The sequence below is a fragment of the Gallinula chloropus genome (genome assembly GCF_964237585.1).
Source record: "Gallinula chloropus genome assembly, chromosome: 3".
Taxonomy (NCBI): Eukaryota; Metazoa; Chordata; class Aves; order Gruiformes; family Rallidae; genus Gallinula; species Gallinula chloropus.
The window spans coordinates 55,268,885-55,291,122 of NC_140087.1; the positions used below are offsets into that span (position 1 = coordinate 55,268,885).

At 42.3% G+C, this 22,238-nt stretch overlaps 1 protein-coding gene across 1 annotated transcript in view; it reads left to right on the forward strand.

Annotated features, from left to right (window-relative positions):
- The window catches only part of PLB1 (phospholipase B1), a gene marked incomplete at both ends in the record, with an annotated part of 94,886 nt that overhangs the window by 46,339 nt on the left and 26,309 nt on the right, over positions 1–22,238 (forward strand). Inside the window, 19 exons of the mRNA XM_084261093.1 lie at positions 470–550; positions 2,026–2,091; positions 2,769–2,869; positions 5,011–5,092; positions 5,751–5,855; positions 6,515–6,610; positions 7,055–7,126; positions 7,815–7,874; positions 8,277–8,337; positions 9,055–9,113; positions 10,856–10,923; positions 11,920–11,963; positions 13,408–13,516; positions 17,234–17,285; positions 17,414–17,494; positions 18,723–18,788; positions 19,094–19,194; positions 20,036–20,117; positions 20,582–20,686. Of these exons, the coding sequence (XP_084117219.1) occupies positions 470–550; positions 2,026–2,091; positions 2,769–2,869; positions 5,011–5,092; positions 5,751–5,855; positions 6,515–6,610; positions 7,055–7,126; positions 7,815–7,874; positions 8,277–8,337; positions 9,055–9,113; positions 10,856–10,923; positions 11,920–11,963; positions 13,408–13,516; positions 17,234–17,285; positions 17,414–17,494; positions 18,723–18,788; positions 19,094–19,194; positions 20,036–20,117; positions 20,582–20,686 (1,491 nt within the window). The remainder of the gene's footprint in view (positions 1–469; positions 551–2,025; positions 2,092–2,768; positions 2,870–5,010; positions 5,093–5,750; positions 5,856–6,514; positions 6,611–7,054; positions 7,127–7,814; positions 7,875–8,276; positions 8,338–9,054; positions 9,114–10,855; positions 10,924–11,919; positions 11,964–13,407; positions 13,517–17,233; positions 17,286–17,413; positions 17,495–18,722; positions 18,789–19,093; positions 19,195–20,035; positions 20,118–20,581; positions 20,687–22,238) is intronic.

Here is a 22,238-nt window from a genome sequence, read left to right on the forward strand (position 1 = left end):
GTGCTACATTTTTTGGCCAGCATTGCCAGATAGAGTTAATATTGCTCCTCTATTCTTTGCAGTTTGTCTCGCAGCAAGACCAAAATATATTGCCCTCCAGGGTTATCCAGCAGGATAGCTGCATTATTTATGACACAGTAAAACATACCATCTTTTTTGCAGCAAAGATATATTCCTAGAACTGCAGGAGTCTCCACTCAGTGTATACACAAGATATTGCTAAGAAAAGCATACACACTGGGTTTTGAGCAGTTTTCTGAAGAAAATGATTTCGGGGGCTACTACTGATATCTCAAACCTTATTCCAAACTTAGTAGTTTCTACAAATTCAGTCATGACTACAAATTCATTTTTGATGTGGATGACAGATACCCTGAGAAATTTTAAAACTGTGGTTAGTATGTTGCCTTGTCGTGTTGCCCCCCCCCCCTTAATTAATAACTTTCATTTAATCTCTTTCTGTGTGCAGAGAGTAAATTTGCAGACTGACTGGAAGATCATAACACTTTTCATAGGAGGAAATGACCTATGTAAATTCTGCGAAAATCCAGTAAGTGCCCTGTTGCCTGCAGTGTGAACCAGGGAGCCTGGGCATAGGGGTCTTTGCATTGCAGTGGGTGAGAGGGCAGAACTCGGTGGGTGAGACCAAAATAAGGAAGGTCTTATTTGTACAGCTCTGGATTGTAACTGTACTGAGACCTTCATGTTCACTCTGATGCTGCGATAAACAAAGTTTTATCTTTAAAACACCTGTAAATTACATCACTGTGGCCACTTTATTTTGTCATTATCCAAGATAACATTTAGTCACTTTACCACTTGTAGATAAAAGGTCAAGGGGCTTTGCTGCTCTTTGCCTTGTGCACGGTCACGCTCCGAAGTCTCACTGAATGCCCTCTTACTAGTTTCAGTGCTATGGGAATGGTTCTACCTGCAGCTTATGCTGATGCAATTATATATACATACTGTATGTAGTCTTCTGTATGTGTGAGAATGGAGAAGATGAAAGGCTGTGGCAGACTCCTCGCACAGCGTTGAGTCTTACCTACTTACAAGCAGGAGACCACATACTTTTAATTCCGTGTGATTAATTTCAGATCAGGAAAAACAGCAGAGCAGCACAATAAGACGGTTATAAAACAGGCAAGGAAGAAATGAACCATTTCTACCTTCTGCTCCTGACCCAGACACACAGTGGCAGTCGCTCACGAGTATGGTGGCAAGGATTTAGCCTGTCTGTCTGCAAAGATCACAGTGATACTTCCTTTATGTGTGCTAACCGCAGTGCTCTTGGTGAGCTGTGATTTAGGAAATGAATAAGGGAACTGAGCTCTCTGGTTTTGTAGAATAGGCCAGTGGGGCTCTCAGTGAACTTCTGCTTGAAATTGTATCAAAGAGAATTAAAGATGAAAATAAGACAGACGTTTCACATAGGGAAGTTCATTTGACTGTTGAAGAGTTCCACAAGCCAAGAAATAAAAATTGCATTACTTGAGACAATTAAATTAGAGGTTTTAAACCACTCAAACAGAACAGGGGAATATTGTTGCTGAGAGGCAAGTATGTAAAGGGATTTCATACCCAGATAAAAACCTCAGCTTTGCCAGTTGTTATTTGTGGCCGGTAAGGAGCCTGTAGGAGGCATGTTGCTGATACTCCATGCAGCAGAAACAAACTTACTTTCACACAACCTGATCTCTCCCAAAGACAGTCCCTGTTAGTGAGGTGTTAGTCATGCTTTTAAGACTGGCTTAAGCAAGCCTGATGATGGAGGATGTTGTGATGTCTGATAATGCCCCATGAATTTGTTCTCACTGGTATCCAGTGGCCACTAGATCTTGTGAAGCAGACAGTTGTTATGGGTAAGAAGAAAAGCTGAGATAGGACAGTTTTGCCTAAGACTCTGTTACTCTTGAACTAAGAGTAAGAAACATGAATGCTGCTGTGAGAGATTCCAGCCAGTCACTGTTGTGCCTGCTTGAGTTAACTGATTGACAATAGAATTCAACTTTGTTGCTTCAACAGGAACGCTATTCTCCTGAAAACTACACCTACAATCTACAAACAGCTTTGGACATGCTTCATGAAGAGGTAAACCAAACTTTTCCAGTATGGAGTGGGGACTGTGTTCTGCTTGTAAAGTGATCACTGATTATTGATTGAGAATTGAGTTCCCTGGTTCCATCTGGGGAGTGCTGCTGTATGCAGAGATGCTGGCTTGCAGGAAGATCTTTGAGAGAGACAGAAAGGGCTGGAGATGTGTTTTACTAAGGAATAAGGATGTGCTCAGTTCTAGCTGACGTGCTGTGAACAAATAATGTAAAAAGTATTGTAACAAGTTTAAACAAATCTATGGTACTCAATGGCTGGAAAATGCTTTGCTCATTCATTTTCCTGCAAATAGATATATTATTTGTGGTCAGTAAAAGAGAGATTCTGATATTCCAGATGAGGGTGAGGGTGATGAGAGTACTCAGCAGGTGTCTGAGCCACGCTGACACCTATAACCACTTGTTTGGACATTTTTGAAGTCATTGTTTTTGAGTGACCAGCCGTCGGCACTTGAACTAGGCAGCACAGGCAGGGGCTGTAATTTAGTATTGAATGTGTGTGGGATTAATTATTGAGAAAGTACTTTGAACCCCCCCTGTTATAAATAATGCAAGCTGCCTGAATCAGCAGGCTGCTACCTGAGGCCTGCTGTGGCTGCGCGGGGGCAAAGACGGCGCTCTGGGCATTGCTTATGGGTTTGCTTGTTTTCCTGGCAGGTTCCACGGGCGTTTGTGAACCTGGTGACAGTGCTTTCCATAGCAAGCCTCCGGGAGCTGCACACATCACCAAACAGTACCTGCCCAAAGCTGCTTATGAGGTTTGAGGATGATTTATGTTACAGCTCTCTCTCTGTTGCTCACAGAAGGCTACAAGGTCGTCTTGGGAAACTTTTTTTCTTAAAGGAAAAGAGTTCTAGTATATCAGACCACCGAACACCCTCCTCTGTGCATGTGCAATGTTGATTTCGACACAGCATTTAGAAATACCTGTCTGCTACTGTGTCTGTGTCTGAGCCCTGCTCTTACTGCTTTTTGTGGAGGTGCCATTTTAATGTCTCATCACTTACACTGCAAGGGAGTTCAAGCCAGAGCAGAAAGAGCTCAGCCATACGCTCACGGGCAAAGACAGAGAAGAGTTTAAGACACAGGTCTTTATTAGTTGATTACTTTAAACTATCTTTATTTACAGATTTACCTTTCTGCAGTCTTAAAACTCTCCCTCTCACTTCTGTAGTTTTCAATCTCTGTAATCTCATTGCTGATTGTTAGTTTTATTGTTAACTAGTCTCTCCAGTGTTTGGGGTACTTAATCATGCTACTTGTTGCCTCATGGCTCAACAATCCTCCCAGGTCAGTGTGAATCTGCCACTGCGGTGCCAGCTCTGCACCTCAGTGAGCTTCTGCTGACTCAGATAGTGTCCAGCATGTCCTCTGAGACTTGCTTCTGGCAGGACTTGCTTGCTTTCAGAAAAGCAGTCTCTGGTTTTCTGGACAGGCAGGATGAATAACCTTGTCCTGTGAATACGGGCAGTCATTGCTGCTCCTGCTGTTTGGGCCAAGTTCCCGGTACCAGATACCATCAGCATAGGCTGGAGGAGTTACCTTGGAGGCCAGGATCACAGGAGAACTTACAGAATCTCCCATACCCAGCTGCCTCACTGAAACATCTGCTTTGAATCCATCCAGCTGGATCCCTGCAGCTGTCAGGGGCTCTGCAGCTGCTGGCAGGGGAAGTGCAGACACCTGAAAGGCTCCGTGAAAGAAGGTGGTTTTACAGGAGGAACATAGATGCAACCCTCTTGCTTTGATTTAAGGACTCTCTGGTAGCTGTCAGTGGAAAAATTAGCTTTTAAACTCAGAGTGCTGGTGCCTCTGATAACTAGCTGTAATTTATCTTTTTAACAAAGGTTACTTGATAGAGCATACACGTATCTCAAGGCCCTAATCATCGGACAAGGACGGTTACTGGAGCCTTCAAAGTTAGATTATCTCAAGATACCTGTAACCTTTTCCCATCATTTCAGGTGCCATGCTGATTTTAACATTTGCTTACCTGGCAGAGAGCCAGGTTTGCAGGGCACTAAGCTGACCCTGCATGGGGTAGTAAATGCCATGCTACTGACTTGAAGAAGGACCCGAAGGAGTCTTTTGATCTTGGAAGCTTGTCTCTTTTCTGAGAGTAACAAATCAGTTTAAAAGACATTATGTCTCCACTAATTTTGCCTTGCTTATGTCACTGAAAATGCAATTTACTTTTGCATTGACTTTTATACAGATGTACTGTAGAAGCAAAGTCTTGTTTTGTTAATTACTCTACATTAAAACAAGCAGTGGTAGGGATATGTGTATAATTTATGTGTATCAACTGCATTTCTATAGTAAGTATTTCTCTAAGAGCTCTCTCAGGGATGCCTTACTGTGATCATATAACAAGATTTTTAAAAGGAGTCTTTTTTCTCATTTGGATTTGTCAAGTAACAATGAGGGATGCCCAAGGAGAGGGAGCATCAGAAGAAAAAATTTATGTGCTAGAAGGATCAAAATTTCAAGGAGGGATAAAGGCAGTCAACATGAGTTCACAGAAACTTAAAATGGCTAAGGTTGGAATGGCTCTCCAAGGATGGAGATTCCAATATAAGTCTTGGCATGTGTTTTGGGGCATTACCATCCTCAACTTGTGAATCTCTCAGTTGATTAGAATGAATTTGTGGGAGCTCTGTTTTGAAGGATGCTTGTGTAGTTCTGCTGAAACCATGTTGTGTGAGCATACTTATGAATGCTTTTTGTGGAGGGTTGGCCCGAGGTGATAGCCAAAACTCAGAGGTGAGAGCTAATGCTTCCATTGAGCAGCCTTTCAGAGAAACAACTCTTGGAGAAGCTTTTAAATCAGTAGTTTGTCAGCTTGGGAACGGGATAAAAAAAGAGGAGCAGATCTCAGCAGCATGCTCTCATCCCACAGGATGCTATGCCCTTGTGTCATAAACGCTAAGGATGATTCCAATGAGTTAAAGAAGTTGATCTACTTTAACAGAAGGTATCAGGTAAGGCATGTGGTGTGTTACATGTTTAATGTCATCCGCCTGTTGATCAAGAGACCACAAAGGGGCTAATATGTGAAGGTGAGGGATGGTTTCCACTCATTTTAATGATGTCTGTGTAGTTGTGAGTTTAAAAAAAAAAAAGGTGAGTGGGACATGGGAGTAGGCTCCAGAGCTCTACAACTCTGCATCACTAAAACAACAAAGCAGATGAGAACAGAAATTGTTAGAGAGCTATCAAAAGTAGGGTATGTCAGAGAGCCAGCAACTATTTGATCACTTGTCTTGTTAGAGATCAGATTAAGCCAAAGAACATGATAACTCCGGAACAAACTTTGGGCATGGGATGTCAGCCAAACCAAAACTACTTTGGTGGCTCTGGAAGGACATTTTTTGACAGAAAATCTAATTAGTGAGCAGGTTGCCAGCTCATGTCAGTCAGGCAGCCATCCCCAGGCTGCCTTTCTGCAAAGAAGCCCAAAATGTGTACTTAAAAACCCCCATGTCTGCATCATCTGCCTGGCACAGGCTAGAAACCACAGCCACGGCTGGGTTTCTGCACTGGGAGGGGAACACCTGGGCTGGGATGTAAATGGATGGAAGGACTCGACGAGCTGAACATAAAAAAAGGAACAGTGACAACTTTTCTTTGACTTTTTAGGAGAGAACCCGCCAGTTAGTGGAGAGTGGAAGGTATGACACTAGAGATGATTTCACAGTGGTTATTCAGCCATTTCTGACGAATGTGGACATGCCAAAAACACAGGTAAAAACAACCCAAAAATCCTCTCCTACATTAAATCCTGATGCAATTCCACTGACTTTTTTCAAAATTGTCTTGGCTGTAAATGTGACCAGGAGATTTCTGGACTAACAGTTATTATATTCAGCTAAATTAACATCCAAAGTTGCAGAAAAATCTGATGGAATAACTTGGAGATAATGGGCAACAGGAACACAGACCTTGACACGATTTGGGGCACTGAGTCCTCTGCACTGCAGTCAGACAACGATGTGGTAGATATCTAGTGTATAGTCATTGCCAGGAAGTACTTGCCCTATATCGCCAATACATCACAAAGCCCCTTCCAGTACTTCAGTTTTACCAATGTGGGTTTTCATACTAAGACTAAACTGTGTGAATCTTAGGGGAATTAAAGACTAAAATCAGTATCTGTGCTCAGGTATTCTGTACCCAGAGTCACAGGGGTCTGTATTCCTTATTACTTTGGAAACTCTATATTAAAAATCTTTAAAAGGCTGGTTAGTTCTGAGTTACCTGTATTCTGTGGCCCAACCAATTCTCTTTGCCTTAGAGGCCTTTGCAAGCTACTTTGCTTTAAAGTCAGTTGGGACTATCTCACCGGAAGAGACGGGTGCTTGTGTATTTACCACCTCTGTAACAACACCCACCTTGTTCTCTAGGAGGGGATTCCAGACAGTTCATATTTTGCTCCAGACTGTTTCCACTTCAGCCAGAAGTCTCATTCACAGGCTGCACGTGCTTTGTGGAACAATATGGTAAGATTCTTAAAGGTTTTATTGGTCACTCTTTGTCCCTTCCTTCCTTGGCAGCAAAATACCCCACAGGCAGCTACTAGGCAGCCAGTCCTGTCTCTTCTGAACACTTAATTGTGTTTAAAAAGGAGTGATGATGTGAAGAAAGATCACCTGAACTGTTAAACTAGTTGTATCAAACCAGTAAATGCTCAGGGTATGGTAAGGCTGGGGGTGTTGGGACTTCTCTCAGGGAGATGATGGTTGCCAGGCATGTTGGTCATTAGGCCCTGTTCATGGTGTATGGGAAATAGCCTCTTGAGCACGCCAAAGAAACATTGCATGGTGACAGCCACCAGTTATCCTGCTGTATTGCAGACATGGTTTCCAGTGTTTTGTAGCACAGTGTTACCTGCTGCTCTCTGCTGCTCACTCACTTTTCTTCTGTGCACCCCCTTTATCCCACAGCTGGAACCTGTAGGGAAGAAGACAGACAATCAGCAAATACAAGATGAGATTGTTCTCAAGTGTCCAAATGAGGTAAGTTACAAGGGTGTCTGTGTTGATGTGGAGATGCTAGGGCTGGCTGGGAGTCTGCATGAGCCTTTACCAATGGCGTCTGTGTTGATGTGGAGATGCTAGGGCTGGCTGGGAGTCTGCATGAGCCTTTACCAATGGCCTGCAGAACAGTCTTCTTGAGGGGGGCCTGATGCTTTCCCACAGAGTTTGTGTCACTGCCACAGGTAGCAGCCATATGAGTGCTTCCCTCTGAGATGGAGGGCAAGTTCATCCTAGGAGTGAATTTCCTCATGGTCATGCATCACAGCTGAACCATGAGAGAAGGGTGTTTGGCCTGCCTAGCCAAGATAAGCAAGTATCCACACTGAATGACAGAGCTTCAGTGGGGGAAACATAGCAATGAGGGCACCAGAAAGCACAGCTCTGCAGTGGTCACTGGGACTGCCTTGCAGTGGGACCACAAATGCTTGTTAATCACACATTACAGGTCCTGAGTGTATTCTGTGAATTTGGGCTGGGTAAAAAATATTGCCCCAGGTTTACAATGTAATGGATTTTAAAGATGCCCCCTCCCTTTTAAAATTTTTGTGGTTCTTTTACATCAAACTGATAATCATCTACAGACATCTAAGAATTGTTTACTGGGGAAGAGAAATCTCTATGCATTCCTCCAGTGCTTTAGATTGACTCTTTTTACCTTGTTCTGTAGGCTGAGCCATTCCTGAGGACTTATAAGAACAGTAACTACGCATACCCTAACCAAACTCCGGTAAGTGTCAACATCACCATCCCAGTTAATCACCACATCTTCTCCTCTATACTAACCAGATGAGTCATGCTGTGCACCACAGGTGAAATCAGCCTTTGGCCAAAGGGGTTTTGGAGGCTCAGTGCGTGGCACGGAACAGGAAAGCATTCCCTGAGTTAGGCAAAATGCATCAAGAAACACTTGTAAGAGCACATGCTCAGACAGCACAGCTGTCAATAGAGGTTGCTACTCTAAGCTGAGCAATGCTAAATATGACTATTGAACTGAGCAACCAAGACCTGTCTGGTTAATTACAGGCTAAACAGGTTCTGGTTTATCCACCTGGCCTCTCCTATGAAGATCTTAGATACTACTGATTGTTTTTGCTAGAAAAATGCTATTCAGCTTTATTCTTCTCTTCAGAATTATGGAAGCCAGCTGCTATGTGAGGACAGGTCTCCATCCTCCCCTCCTGCAACTTCAGGTAGACTTGCTGTTTTATATTAAGAGGCTGAATTACCCTCAACTTGTCCTTCAAGATGAGTTTTTGCTTTTGTTGAAATAACTGCTGGACTATGCACTGCTCGGAAAAGATGTCATGTTCAGCAGCTGCTTAATAGATACAATTCCATGCTGCCACACAAGGTAACGTTCTAAGTAGCTCCACTTAACTCACTTCCTGTGGAGAACTTAAAAATATCTCATGATAAAATCCAAATCTGTGTGCTGACGTAGCCTAAAGTGATACCACCTAAGTCCTGGGGAAGGAAACTGGAAATCTAGCCTCATGCCCGTTAATCTAGGACACAGTAGTATTTTCAGTTCTTCAAATAACTTACATTTGTCTTCTCCTTAGTCTCTCTCTGTCTTCTTACAGATTTAGCGCACCCTTCCTGCTTTGTCTAATACTGCTTTGTTTTACCTTCATCTTGGTGCTGGACAGTGTTTGCACCTTGTGGTTTCCTCCTTGCTCTTCTGTCTTTTCAGTGATAATGTTAACCCTTGAGGCGCTGAATAATATGCATATGCTACTGCTACGGCCACATAGGATGAGCAGGAGAGAGCTCCTGTTTTATCATCTGGGTGTTGCAAAAACATATCTGAGCATCAGAATACACGCTGGCATCATTCATGTGTGTGCAGTGGTGAGAAAGAACAGCTATTTCCTGTCCAGGTTCAACTGCATCTCTTCCCTTTGCAGTGCACTCACTAAGGCCAGCTGATGTGAAGGTTATAGCAGCTCTTGGGGACTCTTTGACGGTAAGATGATAATGTTTTTACTGCTCTCTTGGTAAAACTACAAACATATGCCTGCTCCGGCGGAGGGGAAATAGCTGTTGTACATAGAAGCAAAGATCCATTCATTCAAGGATGATAAAAGATCTCACAGCTAGAACAAGAAAGTGTCAGCTCTCCAGCATGCTGTTCTCCCCTTGCACATCTCACATGCTTTTGAACCCAGGCAAAAACACAGGCAAATCCTTTAAAGATGTGCTTAAATAGTTTGCTGAATTGGCGACGGAGGAGGTCGGATGCCGTTGAAACTAATGGGACATAACACGAGCCTTTAAGTTATTGAGGCTTTCAAAGTTTTTCTGAATAGGAATGGACTGGTGAACATGTTCTTTTGCCTTGGTTCTTTCAGGAACAGAGTGTGACTAAGGGATATCAGATAATAGCATTTTATTAATTTTAGCATTAATGAAAGCGATGTACAGGGGCGAGAGCCCTCTGACTTATGCATTTCAAAAGATACTGTGCCCCTTTTAACTCAGAACTGATTTCTTTATCAAGATGTAGTTCTTGCTGCTGATGATTATCTTTTGGTAGCCTAGAAGGAATAGGTCTCAATGCCCATGCATCCTATATTCCCATTATGACTTTCTGCTTTATGTTTTCATACTGGACAAAGAGTGAAACTCTACAGCCAGCTCAAAGGTAACACTGGGCGGAAAGATGTAACTGAAACATAAGTTTCTCTGAGTCTGAGCCTTAACAACAAAGACATTGTGTGTACAAACCATGAAGCCTTTACAACTCTCTGGCAGGCATGAATGCTAAAACTCCTACACACAGGAGGCTACTGAAATAAATAGAAGCATTTGAATGCAAACCTGCAGTAGTGACAAACGAAGGAGATTCTGTACATAGCTGTGGTTGCCATATTACAATATCCAGAACCCTGCAGGTATTTCTGCTTCTAAGTATAGTCTGTAGGAACTGCGAATAAAATCCACTTTAATAGAAAGCACCGTGGTGCATTGCTGTCTCAGAGCTGCACTTGGCCCATGCATAGTTGTCCTGAACACCAGTCTTCCATTGATTGGCTAAAACTTATTATACATGGAAGAAAATGGTTTACTTTGAGGTAGCAGTAAATAATCTGCCTGGTCTGTATTGCTGTACTGAACAACTTCCCCATACACAAACTTAACATGAAGTTATAGTATCACAGCTGACAGGCACTCTGCTTATGAATTCTGGTGGTGTTTTAGGAGGGAGTTTAGTTGTTAGCTTGCCTCTTTTTTCAGGGAAGGTGTAGAGTGTTTTCCTCCTTGCAGTAGTACAAGTTTCACTGTTTAGCACAATACTTTTCGATCAGTGTAGCTGTATTATGCTGCTTCTTTCTGAGATACGTTTGTTTTCTGAGTTGTATAGAATTCCTTATCATTTGCCAAAAATCTTCACGTGTGTGTTTGAGAGATTTTCATCATGCTTGTGTAATGCAACCATAAGTGAGTTACTCAGCTCATCTAGACCCATGAGAGGAAAGCCTTTGTTCCACAGCTCCCTCGTTTTGTGCGTCATATACACTATGATGCTTGTAAATAATTACAAAAGCTATCGATGCGTCCTTTAGGAGGAAGGATGGGGAAAAGCCAGATGCCTTCAAAGCTTTTGAAGGGGTGCATTCAGAAGTAAATAAAATGACTATGCATGAATGACTATTATGTTAGTAATTGTGCATCAGTTTTATTTGACTAATGAAAAATAATGTCCAGGCTGGTACAGGAATTGCCTCGGATAATCTCCTGGATTTGGACACTGAATACCGGGGACTATCTTGGAGGTAAGTCTTCAACCAAGGTGATGAGGAGATATACATTCTCTCCTCTAAAGAATATTATTCTCTACCACATGTTTTGGGGATTTCAGTTGTCAGAAAGTAAAAAAAAAAAGAAGTTGCTTCTTGGGTTAGTGTTTCTTGTGAAGAGGTACCAAGAGTCGGGGTTTGACATAAGGGTGGCTTCACAGTAAACATTTTCAGCATTGGATTTCGATAGAGCCTTTTGACTTCTCTCGTGCTTTCATCTTTGGATGCTTGTGACAGATTGTATTTTTATGGTGGGACAGCAAATCGGAAATATACAAAATTGGAGAAAAATCATTGGAACAAACAAGTCTGAACTGGTTGCTTTTGGGGCTTCTTTACAAAGTTTGTGTTTTCTCGACTTTTTGTAGCACCACCATGGAAAACTGTTTAACCAGAGAACTTTTACCACATGCAGAACACAGTCATAAAAACTACATTTTTTTAATGTGAAGTTGTAGTTGACTGACATTAACTGAAGCAGTTCTGTGCTGTCCTAAAACGTCTCCATAAGCCAGTGTGGCCTCAGTGTGTTCCACCAATTAAAAAGCTGGAGAGAACATTTGCCTGCACAGAAAGCAGAAGACAGTGAGGAGATGCTGCAGTTCTTTTGTAACCCAGGGGCTGTTTGGTGCTGCCTTATAGTGTCTTTGTGAGGCTGGAACTGGTCGCAAAGTCAACCTTCTAATCTGCAGAACCTCAGAGTTCAATCATCCAAGTATGTAGCTGTCCTGGGCGTTTTTCTGCCATTTCATAATGATTGACTATGCTCCTGTGCAGCTGCAAGATCATGAAATCCTTCTGACAAGCATCTTTCCCACCAAAACGTCAGCCCCAATAACACTTCTGTCTTTTCCACAAAAACTGATAGATTGATAGTTACCAAATCTCATGATGTGCAGTAGGTTTTAATTTTGATTATTGTCTGTATCCAGCGAAGAGATGAGTGACTGTAATTTCTCTTTCTTGTTTTAGTATCGGAGGAGATATGTCATTACAAAATGTAACAACTCTACCTAGTAAGTAAATGCTTTGCTAGTTCTCATTGGCAGGACTGGAGAGGGAACGGGCTGATTTCTCATATATTTATAGAATATCTCAAAGCTGCTTTGGAGTAATTCACAAGAACAACCTTTCAAAGAAAGAATAACCTAGGACTAATGAATAAGAAGTTGAGTTCTTCAGTGAAGCTGAGAAGCAGCTAGAAATTCCTTTCCCTTCTTTTCATTCTCCCTTCTCAACTGCTTGGTGAATGTTATTTAAATTTCTAAATAAGCTTACTATGGCCTTAAACTGGAGGATGGGAGATTTAGATTAGATACTTAGGAAGAAATCCTTCCCTGTGAGGGTGCTGAGACACTGGCACAGGTTGCCCAGAGAAGCTGTGGCTGCCCCCTCCCTGGCAGTGTTCAAGGCCACGTTGGATGGGGCTTGGGCAGCCTGGTCTAGGGAAGGTGTCCCTGCCCATGGCAGGGGGGTTGGAACCAGATGATCTTTGAGGTGTCTTCCACCCCAAACCATTCTATGATTTGCTTTAAATGAACACTCTGTCACAGCTTTTTCCAGAAAGAAATGTTTGCACAGGGTGGACATTTTTGGTAAATAAAGCTGACTACTTGTATATGTAACCTGAAGGGAATAATTCTAACTTCTTTTCACTGAAACATGCAACTTCTCATAGCTCAGTCTATTGTTAATGTAAAGCCACTCGAGTTTGTTTGGATCAGCTGTGATAAACTTCCATTTAAAAAGGGCCTGTAAACTGTCCCTCTGTGTGTTGCTCATTAGTATAAACAGACTTTAGCAAGAATATAATTAAAATAAGCAATTAATTTATGTATTGGATGCTATTACTTTTGACAAGTATGGTTAAACTCAGTCTTTGAGATTAAGTCAGCCTTCACAGTTTCTAATGTTAAAATTTTCACTCTCAGCTACGAATTACTCTGATAACTTCCTTTTGGAAACTGCTGTGGAAGTAATGGAGAACATGGTGGGATTTCATCAGAACCATACATCAGAGGCTTTCTTCTTCATATTTGTCAGTAGTATGAGATTTTGCACAGCCATGAAGCAGACTCAGGTCCTCTAGCTGAAAAGGAGCTCCTGGGCTGAAGCCTGCCTCAGGCTTGCTTCACAAAGTCACCATCATGTGACTGAGGATTTTATTTTAGGTTTTAACCCCTATAACATGAGAGAACTGCACACAGCAGTCATCAGTTCTGCTGGTCTTATCTGCTGGTGACAGTGCAGGGCACAGCAAGCACACTGCTCTCTGAGTCACTGCCAGCTGGTGATCCCTCTCGCTGCTGCTGCCTGTTGGATGCAGCTAGTTGACTGGAGGCTGCAGCAGCTGGGCTGTGCTCTCAGAGAGCAAACTGTGGCAGTGCTGGTGTGTGCTAGTGCCTGTAGACAGGGAGCAGATGTAGTCATTCTCCCTTCATTGCCATCTTTCTTTTTCAGACATCTTTCGAGAGTTCAATCTTGAGATCGTGGGCCATTCAACCGGCACTGGGAATGAGAACAGTTCCAATGCATTCCTTAACCAGGCAGTTCCTGGAGCACAGGCTGAGTATGTAGTGTTTTGTTTTACATTTGCAGGTGATGGATGCTTCATCTAATTCCCTTTCAACTGTCTCATGTGCTGTCACAACTTGCTATGAAAAGGCAAACAAAACCAGTCTAGTTAGAATTGAAAATTGGCTCAAAACATCTTGAATGTATGGGCTTATTTCATAGCTGAACTTTCAAATGAAGCCAACAGTCCTGGTTATGAAATCCACAAGCAGCAGAAACTGTTTGGAGGTGATGGTTTATATCCTTACTCTTCTACATCTATTCCTTTATCTGCCTGTCAGTAAATCTCTGAGAGCGTGGTTGTTTTGAATAATTTTCAGAAAATGGGCATGTAGTGTATTGGTAAAGAGATTCTAGGAGGAAAAACTAGATTAAATATGCCATAAAATTCTGGCCTCAGGCTTCTGGATAAGCAAGCAAGAGTGGTCAAGAGAGAAGGGAAAAAAAGCTAGCCACAGTCTGGAATCTGAAGAAAGGAGAGATGCTGATGGTCATATCTGGGTTTTGGTGCATTGCAGGTCTGGTGCAGTTGCAGCTAGTTCTGCCAGTATAATAGGGAATGTAACATCTTCCAGTCATCTGAATTTGCTCTTTGCTTTTAGTCACACCTGGGAGGATGCATGAATTCAGCTTTGCTATACTGCTTACCCTAGACATCCCTGGCTTCTTATTGAAGGAGTCAGTGCTATCTAATTAACGGAACAGATGGCTGCTGGAATTTAGTCATACTTTGGGCACAGGTTCTGGCAGACCATGCCTGAATTTGACATTGTTAGTTGATATTACCCAGGCCTTTGCTTGTTTGTTTAAAAAAAAATTTCCTCTTACTTCCCAAAGAAGTCTTGGAAGTGAAGTTCAAATGCAAGGATTGTTAGGATTTTTGGGTATTTTCATTGCTCTCATGGTAGCCTTGAGTAACTTCTGACTCATACTAGCAATCTCAGCAAATACTTGGATTTCCTGACAGAAGTAGTCTGGTAGGTGCCCTGATATATCCTACAGTCCCCCTGCCACCTAAGAAGGGATTTTGTTTCTTAGTGGTGATTGAATATATCTGTGTAGGTCAGTGAAACATGGAAGGATTATGGCTCTGATTCAGCCATTCATGAGAATTTACAACATACTTTGGCACACAGCATATATCCAGATTAGCTTCAGTTTTTGCTTGTGGGAAAGAAAGAGATTGGTGCCTGTCTTGTATTTTCTGCCAGCTAAATCCTGAGCAGGTTTTTTGGAGTGGTGGGAGGATTTAAAACAGAATACGCAAGATCTCAAGTCACTAATGGGACTTAAAGTAGTTTGCATCAGGAGCAACTGAGGTATTACTATTAAATAATTATTTGTAGGCTATATGAAATAAGTTGATAGATGTTAGTCTAACGAAAAATTGTCTACTTCATCCATGCCAATTAGTCTTCTCTCTTCCCATGCAAGAAGCTAGACTGGATAAACATGGTGAAGTAGAGCTACGTATGTTCTGCAACCACGGTTTGTAAACATTCAGCAAGGAGACGCAGGCAACAATTGTCCCACATTTCTGTTCATCTGCTGTTGTTTCTGTCTCATAACTCTCTATAGAAAGGTGTGCAAAAGTAAAGTCCTGTAAACTGCTACACTAATATCTCTGAACTTTGAGATGCTGCTTTTGGGGCTTTGTTCTGTCACATTGTGGCTCTTGATGCATATGAGAAGATGAATGCATCCTAGGTGAACATTGAAATCTATTGTGACATAAGGAAAACTTTCTCCTACTTTATGTATTTGACCCTGGAATTATGGTGTGATACAGCATTTATTCTTCATCAGCCAAAGATATTCTTCTTCCTGTGATTCAGAGGGCAAAAAGGGTCCACCAGGTAATGTTGGTATTTCAGAATTGCTACTTGCTCTGGCTCAATTTTTGGTGCTAATTTGGAAACCGCTTCCCAGAGGAGCTGGGACCTTTCTGAAATCAGGTAGTTTTGCACTCTTACCAGATTTTGTAAATCAGGTGTAAGAGTTTCCTAGAATGACATAAGTGGCTGCTTGGAAGAGTTCTTTAGTGAAGTTGATGGCAATGTAGCAGTGCAGGCCTCATTTAGCAAAATGTCCCTAATCCTATCTGCATTCATTGCCTAAGACTGCGTGGACATGCTGGAGTTAAAGCTACATCTAAAGCATGTTGTTGAAGCCGAGCCTGGCTGAGACCTTTGATTTCATGTGGAAAAAAGGTGGTTAATTTAAGACTGAGAGGAGAGATCAGGTGACAGGAACTGTGAATATCTGCATTGCCTGCTAGCAAAATGTTTCTGTTTATCAAGGTCTAACACTGTTGGAGACTACAGCTCAAGGGTGGACAATAGCTGGCACTGCTTTGTTCAAGACATTAGATCTTACTGCCTGTGCTAGGGATGCATCAGCACTTCAGTGGCTGCATGTGAATTGAAGGTGCTGTAGGCTGCCAGCTCACTAAGTGGTGTTTACCTCTGGAACAATGTTGAAGTCAATGTCCTGTCTTACTGATTTCTACAGTAAGAGCAGAAGGAAATCATGACTGCTTGTAGCTTTGGCATATCAGTAAGTAGGTTGTGACATTGAAGGAAGGTAACAGTGAGCAGAGTTACTGCATGCAGTGTCTGTATCACAAGCAGAGGTGTGACAGCGCTCATTCGCCACTAAATCCTCTCTTACATTAGTGTTGTTAGATCAGTGTTCCGTTGGAGAAGGGTGGTGATGCAGGGTCTCCTGCTCCTACAGTAAACACAGCATTACAAAGGAGGGCTGAGCTCTGTTTCCCATACAAAACAAGTGTCGTACTTAATGTCAGCTGATGTGCTTCCAGAAATGATAGACAGCCAATGAAGTGTTTCTAACGAGAGCCTGAAGGGAGATGCAGCTCATGCCATGCTACAGAGTTGCCTGGAAGGCCAAAGCTTTCCAAACACATTCTCTTTCCTATGTATATATGAGGATCACATGTCAGGGCAGTCACACAAGGTTGCAGTGTTCAGCCTAGGTAACTTAACATTCCTGGCATACATATATTTATGTATGTGTATATATACAACAGAGAGACAAAAGTGCTCACTGGGCTATTGGAAACCAGAAAGGCTGTCCTTGTACACTTGTCTGTGTAACTGTGCAAGTTGATTGAATTTTTATTCCCCCTGGACAGGTGGTGTGCACAGAGCTGCTTTACACAATTGAAAATTAAGTATTGCCTCTGGGTGGAAGCTGCAGAAATGAGGGACATGTACACAGGGAACTCTGAAACACTTCAGCTTTGTGGTGGGAGCACATCAGCCGTGGTGTATGCCCAAACATTGCTCCAGAGAGTCAATTAATTATTAACACTTGCCATTCCCTTGTTGTTTTAGTCCACAAGGAATAGATTGATAACAGCCTAGTTCTGAACAGGCCATCTGCTTACAAACATGTTGCTGTGTCTGGTTTTTCAGCTGCTTTAGGTGCGAAGGGCACTGTAATAGAAGCTAAAATTACAGTGCCAAATTAATTACTGAACTTGGGTGAAATCAGTATTCAAGTTCAATTTTATGTTGACTTTCCACAAAGATGTGAATGTGTAATTCAATCACGGCAATGTGAGGATTGCATTGTATGGTCACTCAGCCCTCCTGATAACCTGAAACTTGATTTAAGGTGTCTGAGGGACGTTGATGTTGAACTGTCCATAAAGGTGTTTGTTTCACTCACTAGTTGTCCTTCTTCACAGGCACTTACCAGCCCAAGCAAGAAATCTCCTGAGACTAATGAAAACTGATAGTGTAAGTTTTCTGGGACTCCTTTAATCTTACAGCATGAAAACAATCAGGTGTTGCATCACCTGCAGTAGTACCATGTGCATATCACAAAGTCAAAGAAATTCAGACTCGTTGTTTTCTTTATCATGCAGAGAATCAACTTCAGTGGTGACTGGAAACTCATAACGGTGCAGATTGGAGGCAACGATCTGTGCAACTATTGCAAGGACCCCGTGAGTAGTGAAGTGATTAGCAGAAACTGTAGTGGGATTGTCATGTCAGTGTAGGAACATGTCAAGGGAAATCCATGGATCCTCAGAGTCTCCACAGATCCTCAGAGCCTCCATGGAGATAGCACGAGTTATATGTGCTGCTGTATATTTTGATGGCGGTTGGGGCTGATAATGCCCTGATACAAAACCAGTTACCAGCAGCTGAGTAGGATGGTTGTGTTCTCTCTGGTTTACTCCAGGGTAGGAAACACTGTCTTTGCTACTGTCTTTTGACTACAAGCAAAAAGTGGAAAAGAAGAAAACCTTCATTCCTCTGATGTCATAACTGGCAGTATGCTAGCATGGCCTCTTTAGAATCACAGAATGTCCTGAGTTGGATGGGACCCATAGGGATCATCAAGTCCAACCCCTGGCTCCACACAGGGCCAGCCAAGTCAGAGCATTGTTCAGACACTTCTTGAACTCAGTCAAACTCAGAAAGAATGATACCACTTTTTGAGCTACCACTAGTCCGGTCCTACAGTTCTCCCTACTCACTGTGTAGGGACGTGCTAGGAACAGGTGAAGCATGTATGAGGGATGTTGCTGCAGTGCTTAATATCATTTGGATTTTATTCTTTCCTGGATTGTGGATAAACCCTTAGGGCTGCCATAAGGAAGTGATGGGACTTGAGTGGGCACATGGCAGGTGCTTCTTCCTCTCTTGCCTTTAATATGCTAACTTTTTGTAAGCCTTTTCAATTCTCCTGCAACCCCTTGTGCTTGAGAAATTTGCTGCTTCTGCAGGAGCCTCACTAGGCATCTTTACTGCTGCTGCCAAGTTTTATAGCTTTATTTATAGCTATGACCTTGACTAGCAATGATTTCACCTAATTTTATGAGAGCTTATCAGCTGGCTGTGAGCATGCCTATGGCTGCTTGGATTCTGCTCTTCAACATGCATTCAGATTCAGCTTTTCTGCATCTTTACTTGAAGGACCCGGTGGATTTGGGTTAAATGCACTGCTACTCAACAAGGTTTAATTTAAATCCAAAATTTCCCTGAGTCTTTCTATATTTTAGAGTAATTGAAGTGCCTAAAAACCATGATCTCTAGAAAAAAGCAAGAACATTCTATTGACCACAGTCTTGTATGGCAGAAAAGGAAGTGAATTAATGTGATTCTCCAGCCTCCCAACCAAAATGTCTTGTGTGTCCATTTAGCAGTAATCCCTTCTCTTTCTATCAGGACCACTACTCAGCTGCGAATTTCATCAGAAGGATTCAAGAAACTCTTGATATCCTGCACACGGAGGCAAGTGCTGTGAAATTGTCCTGGCATTCTAGCCCGTACATAACAGGCTGGTGAATAGTGAGATGCTGTCTGGAATGAGAGCCAGTAACACTGGACCATTGTGTTGGAAAAGAAGTAAAAGCTGAGTGGGAGGGAGTTTGCTTTTGTTGTGGGGTGTTTTGGGTTTTTTGGGTGTGGGTTTTTTCCTCCACCTCAACAATGGAGAAAGGGAAGGGGTATCAAACAGCTGGAATTAGGAGTTAAATAAATGCACCGTGGGCTGCATAACCAGTTTCTTCAAAGCTGAAGTCTGACTTGCCTTTCAGGTTCCCAAAGCTGTAGTGAGTCTGGTTGAAGTGATGGACCTCCTCCCTCTGAGACAGCTGTTTGTGGATACTCAAATTCAGTGCCCCACCTACATGGCAGAGTAAGGCTTGTTTGACTTGTTTTTGTACCTGAGCTTAACTGTCCGTGATGATAAAGCGTGTTGTTAGTCCATGCTCATCTCATCATTTGAGCTGCCTGACATCACCCTGCCTGATGGTGTTGCCTTCTCTTGGCTTTAACTTAAGTATTGTCAGTGGACCTCTGTGTTTTGGCCAAGCCTAGAAGTGCAAGGTTTCCTGTGATACATAACACATACCTCACTGAGCTGGAGTTAAAGTTATTGACACAGTGTTCTTCAAGGTGGGGCTGAAGTCCACAAGCCTTTGGATTTTCAGGCTTTTTGAGGGACTGTGAAGTATTTGCAGAGTAGACGGGTTTCTCCTGTTTCAGAGACTTTATTGCAGTGGGTAATTTGCATTCTTTGCTGACCCCCCAGACAGGGACAAATTCTGTGTCTTGGGAATGCAGAAGGAATTGTTGATTGGAAAGGTATCAGCTCAGAGGCAATGTGGACGGTAAATTTCAAAGATGTGTTTTCTAGTTCCAGAGGGGCTGGCATGTACCTCTGTCAGGCTGCAGGGCCTTGGATGCCAGGGTGTAATGAATGGGACAAGCTATCATAGTACTGTGTACATCAGTTTGATATGCCTGGGGGTGAAACCAAACTGATTTGAGTAGTATCACTCACATGAGGCAAAAAATAAGACTAAAGGTTGAAGTTATGATCAATGGCAAGAACAATAAGATATTTTCACAAAACCAGAGCTATACAGGTTTCCTGGTTCCTTCCATGTCATGAGGGTGTTGGGTGGCAAAGGATGACTTCTGCACTCTCAGATCTCTAATTCTATTCATGTTTTCCCCTCTGTGCTCTCCCACAGTTATCTGTGTAGCTGTGTTCTCACAGGAGAAGAAAACTCAACAAATTTAACAATGGTGAGGGAAGCCACAAAAGCTTACCAGGTATGTTTATCAAGGGGTGCGGTTACTTTATTTCCAGGGGTGGTGAGCTTTAGATTTGCAAGCAACACATCATGGGAATACTTTACTCAACTGCAAGCTTAGCAAGAGGTAATTTGGTGCTGTCCAAAACATATGGCCAAAACCAAGAGCAGCAAAGCTCTTCAGAAAAAAATTGTTTTCTAGTGCAGATGGATATGTGTGGGAGTTTAGTTACCAAAATCCTGTCCCCCACAAGCAGTTGTAGGACTGTGTTCCGGCCTTGTCAGCCACTTTGCAAGGCTTTTGCCAGCATCTGTGGCTGTTTCAGTTAAGAAGTAAAAGCTTCCTTTTGGATTCGCAGGCTCTCAAAACAAAAAAAAAAGGAAGAAACAAACCCCAACCAAACAAAAAAACACCCCAAACCCCCAGTTATGATGCAGAGATATTGATGGTTTATTGCTTCTTGTTTGTTTTGTTCCTTTCAGCGTGGCATTCAGACACTAGTAGAATCTGCCAGATATGATACTCATGAAAATTTCACAGTAGTCATCCAGCCTTTCCTCCAAAATCCCAAGATACCTCTTGGTCAGGTATGGTCTAAAGACTTCTGCATGCAAAGGACTAAACGTGTGTGTACACAAAATAGTTTCAGCTTGTTCTATACTTTTCTTATAAGAACTTGTTGCTTTTTGTTATAGTACATCAGATTTTTTATGTATTGTGCTATCAATATTAATTCTACTTTGTGTATGTTCTGAAGGGTACACAGATATTTTTTCTTTCTGAAATATAGGATGATTAATAAAAGACAGAGATATTACGTTATAGTTCTTGAACCAACATCACTGCATTGCTCAGTAGAGACTGCAGCATCGCTTCTTCATATCCCATAACTCACTCTGTCAGACAGGAAGAGAAGTTTCCATACAATCTGGTGAAAGTAGTAGTTTAACGAAGTGAGCCCTTTTCCCCATTATTTGCAATTATATTTCAGTTCCTTGAATGGTAAGTCTCAGTAAATTATGAATCTAGGGAATGACCAAAACCTTCTCCGAAACTGAAACTCTATTTCCTAATTTTCACATGCATCTATACTTTCCTGTCTCATCTGAAACTAAGAGCAAATGGGGCAAAATACTGAGCAGGAATTGCTCTGGTATAATTGAACCAAAGTGATCCTGAAAATGCTAGCAATAGCTAGGGACAGGTTTGAAAAGTTCAGATGCTGCTACAGAGCTTCACAAGAAAAACAGGCTTTGAAGAGTTGTTGTTGTGAAGCTGGCTCCTGTGAAAAGTCATCCTCAGGGATTTTGGTACTGAGGTAGGGAGCATAGAAATAAAACAAAAGCAGGGAAATATTTCTGATATTTTTATATTCTCATAAGGATTATTTCAGATTTTAAGAAGGTTCAGGGTGCTGTTTTTTCTTATCTCACACAATGTTTAGATGTTCCTGAGCTGAAAACTCTGCCTCTAAACTTTGCAAAAGATCTGGTACAGATGCAAATTTTGGTAGTAATCCACCAATAAGATAGACTAAACACACTGAATCAAATCCTGCACAAGTTTTGAGGAAGGATTTCTCTGACCAAAAACTGTCCTTTGTCATCTATGACCTAAGCCCCTTCTCATCTCAGTATTCACATGAAAGCCAAGATATTTAAATTTCCAAACTCCATTTCCTTCAGATGCTCCAGTATCTGTGTTAAAGTACAGCTTTGCTCAGAAAAGTGACCGTATTGGTATGCCTGGGCAGCCTGGCTGCCTTCCCTCAAACACTTACTTGCTTCTTGCTCCTTTCAAACTTGCAGTACTCACAGCTGTGAGAAAGCAGATGGGCCTTCTTCCTTCTGGTAAAACATCCATAACATGCTGGTTACCATGTAAATGTACTGCAGAGCACAGCGGTGCCTGTGGTGCCAGTTCTGATGATGTGCCAAGGGGCAGAGCCTATCTTGATTGCAGAAGCTGAAGAGGGGTTGGACATGTAGTTGAAAATGGTGTTTTTGCTACTTCTCAGTGGACCCTGCCCTTGGGGGAACATAAGCTTCTCTAGTTAAAATGTTTCTGGTAGCTCATTTATACCAGCAGGCAACCATGAGACTTTCTGCATTGGAGCAGCAAGCACAAGTAGCATGAACC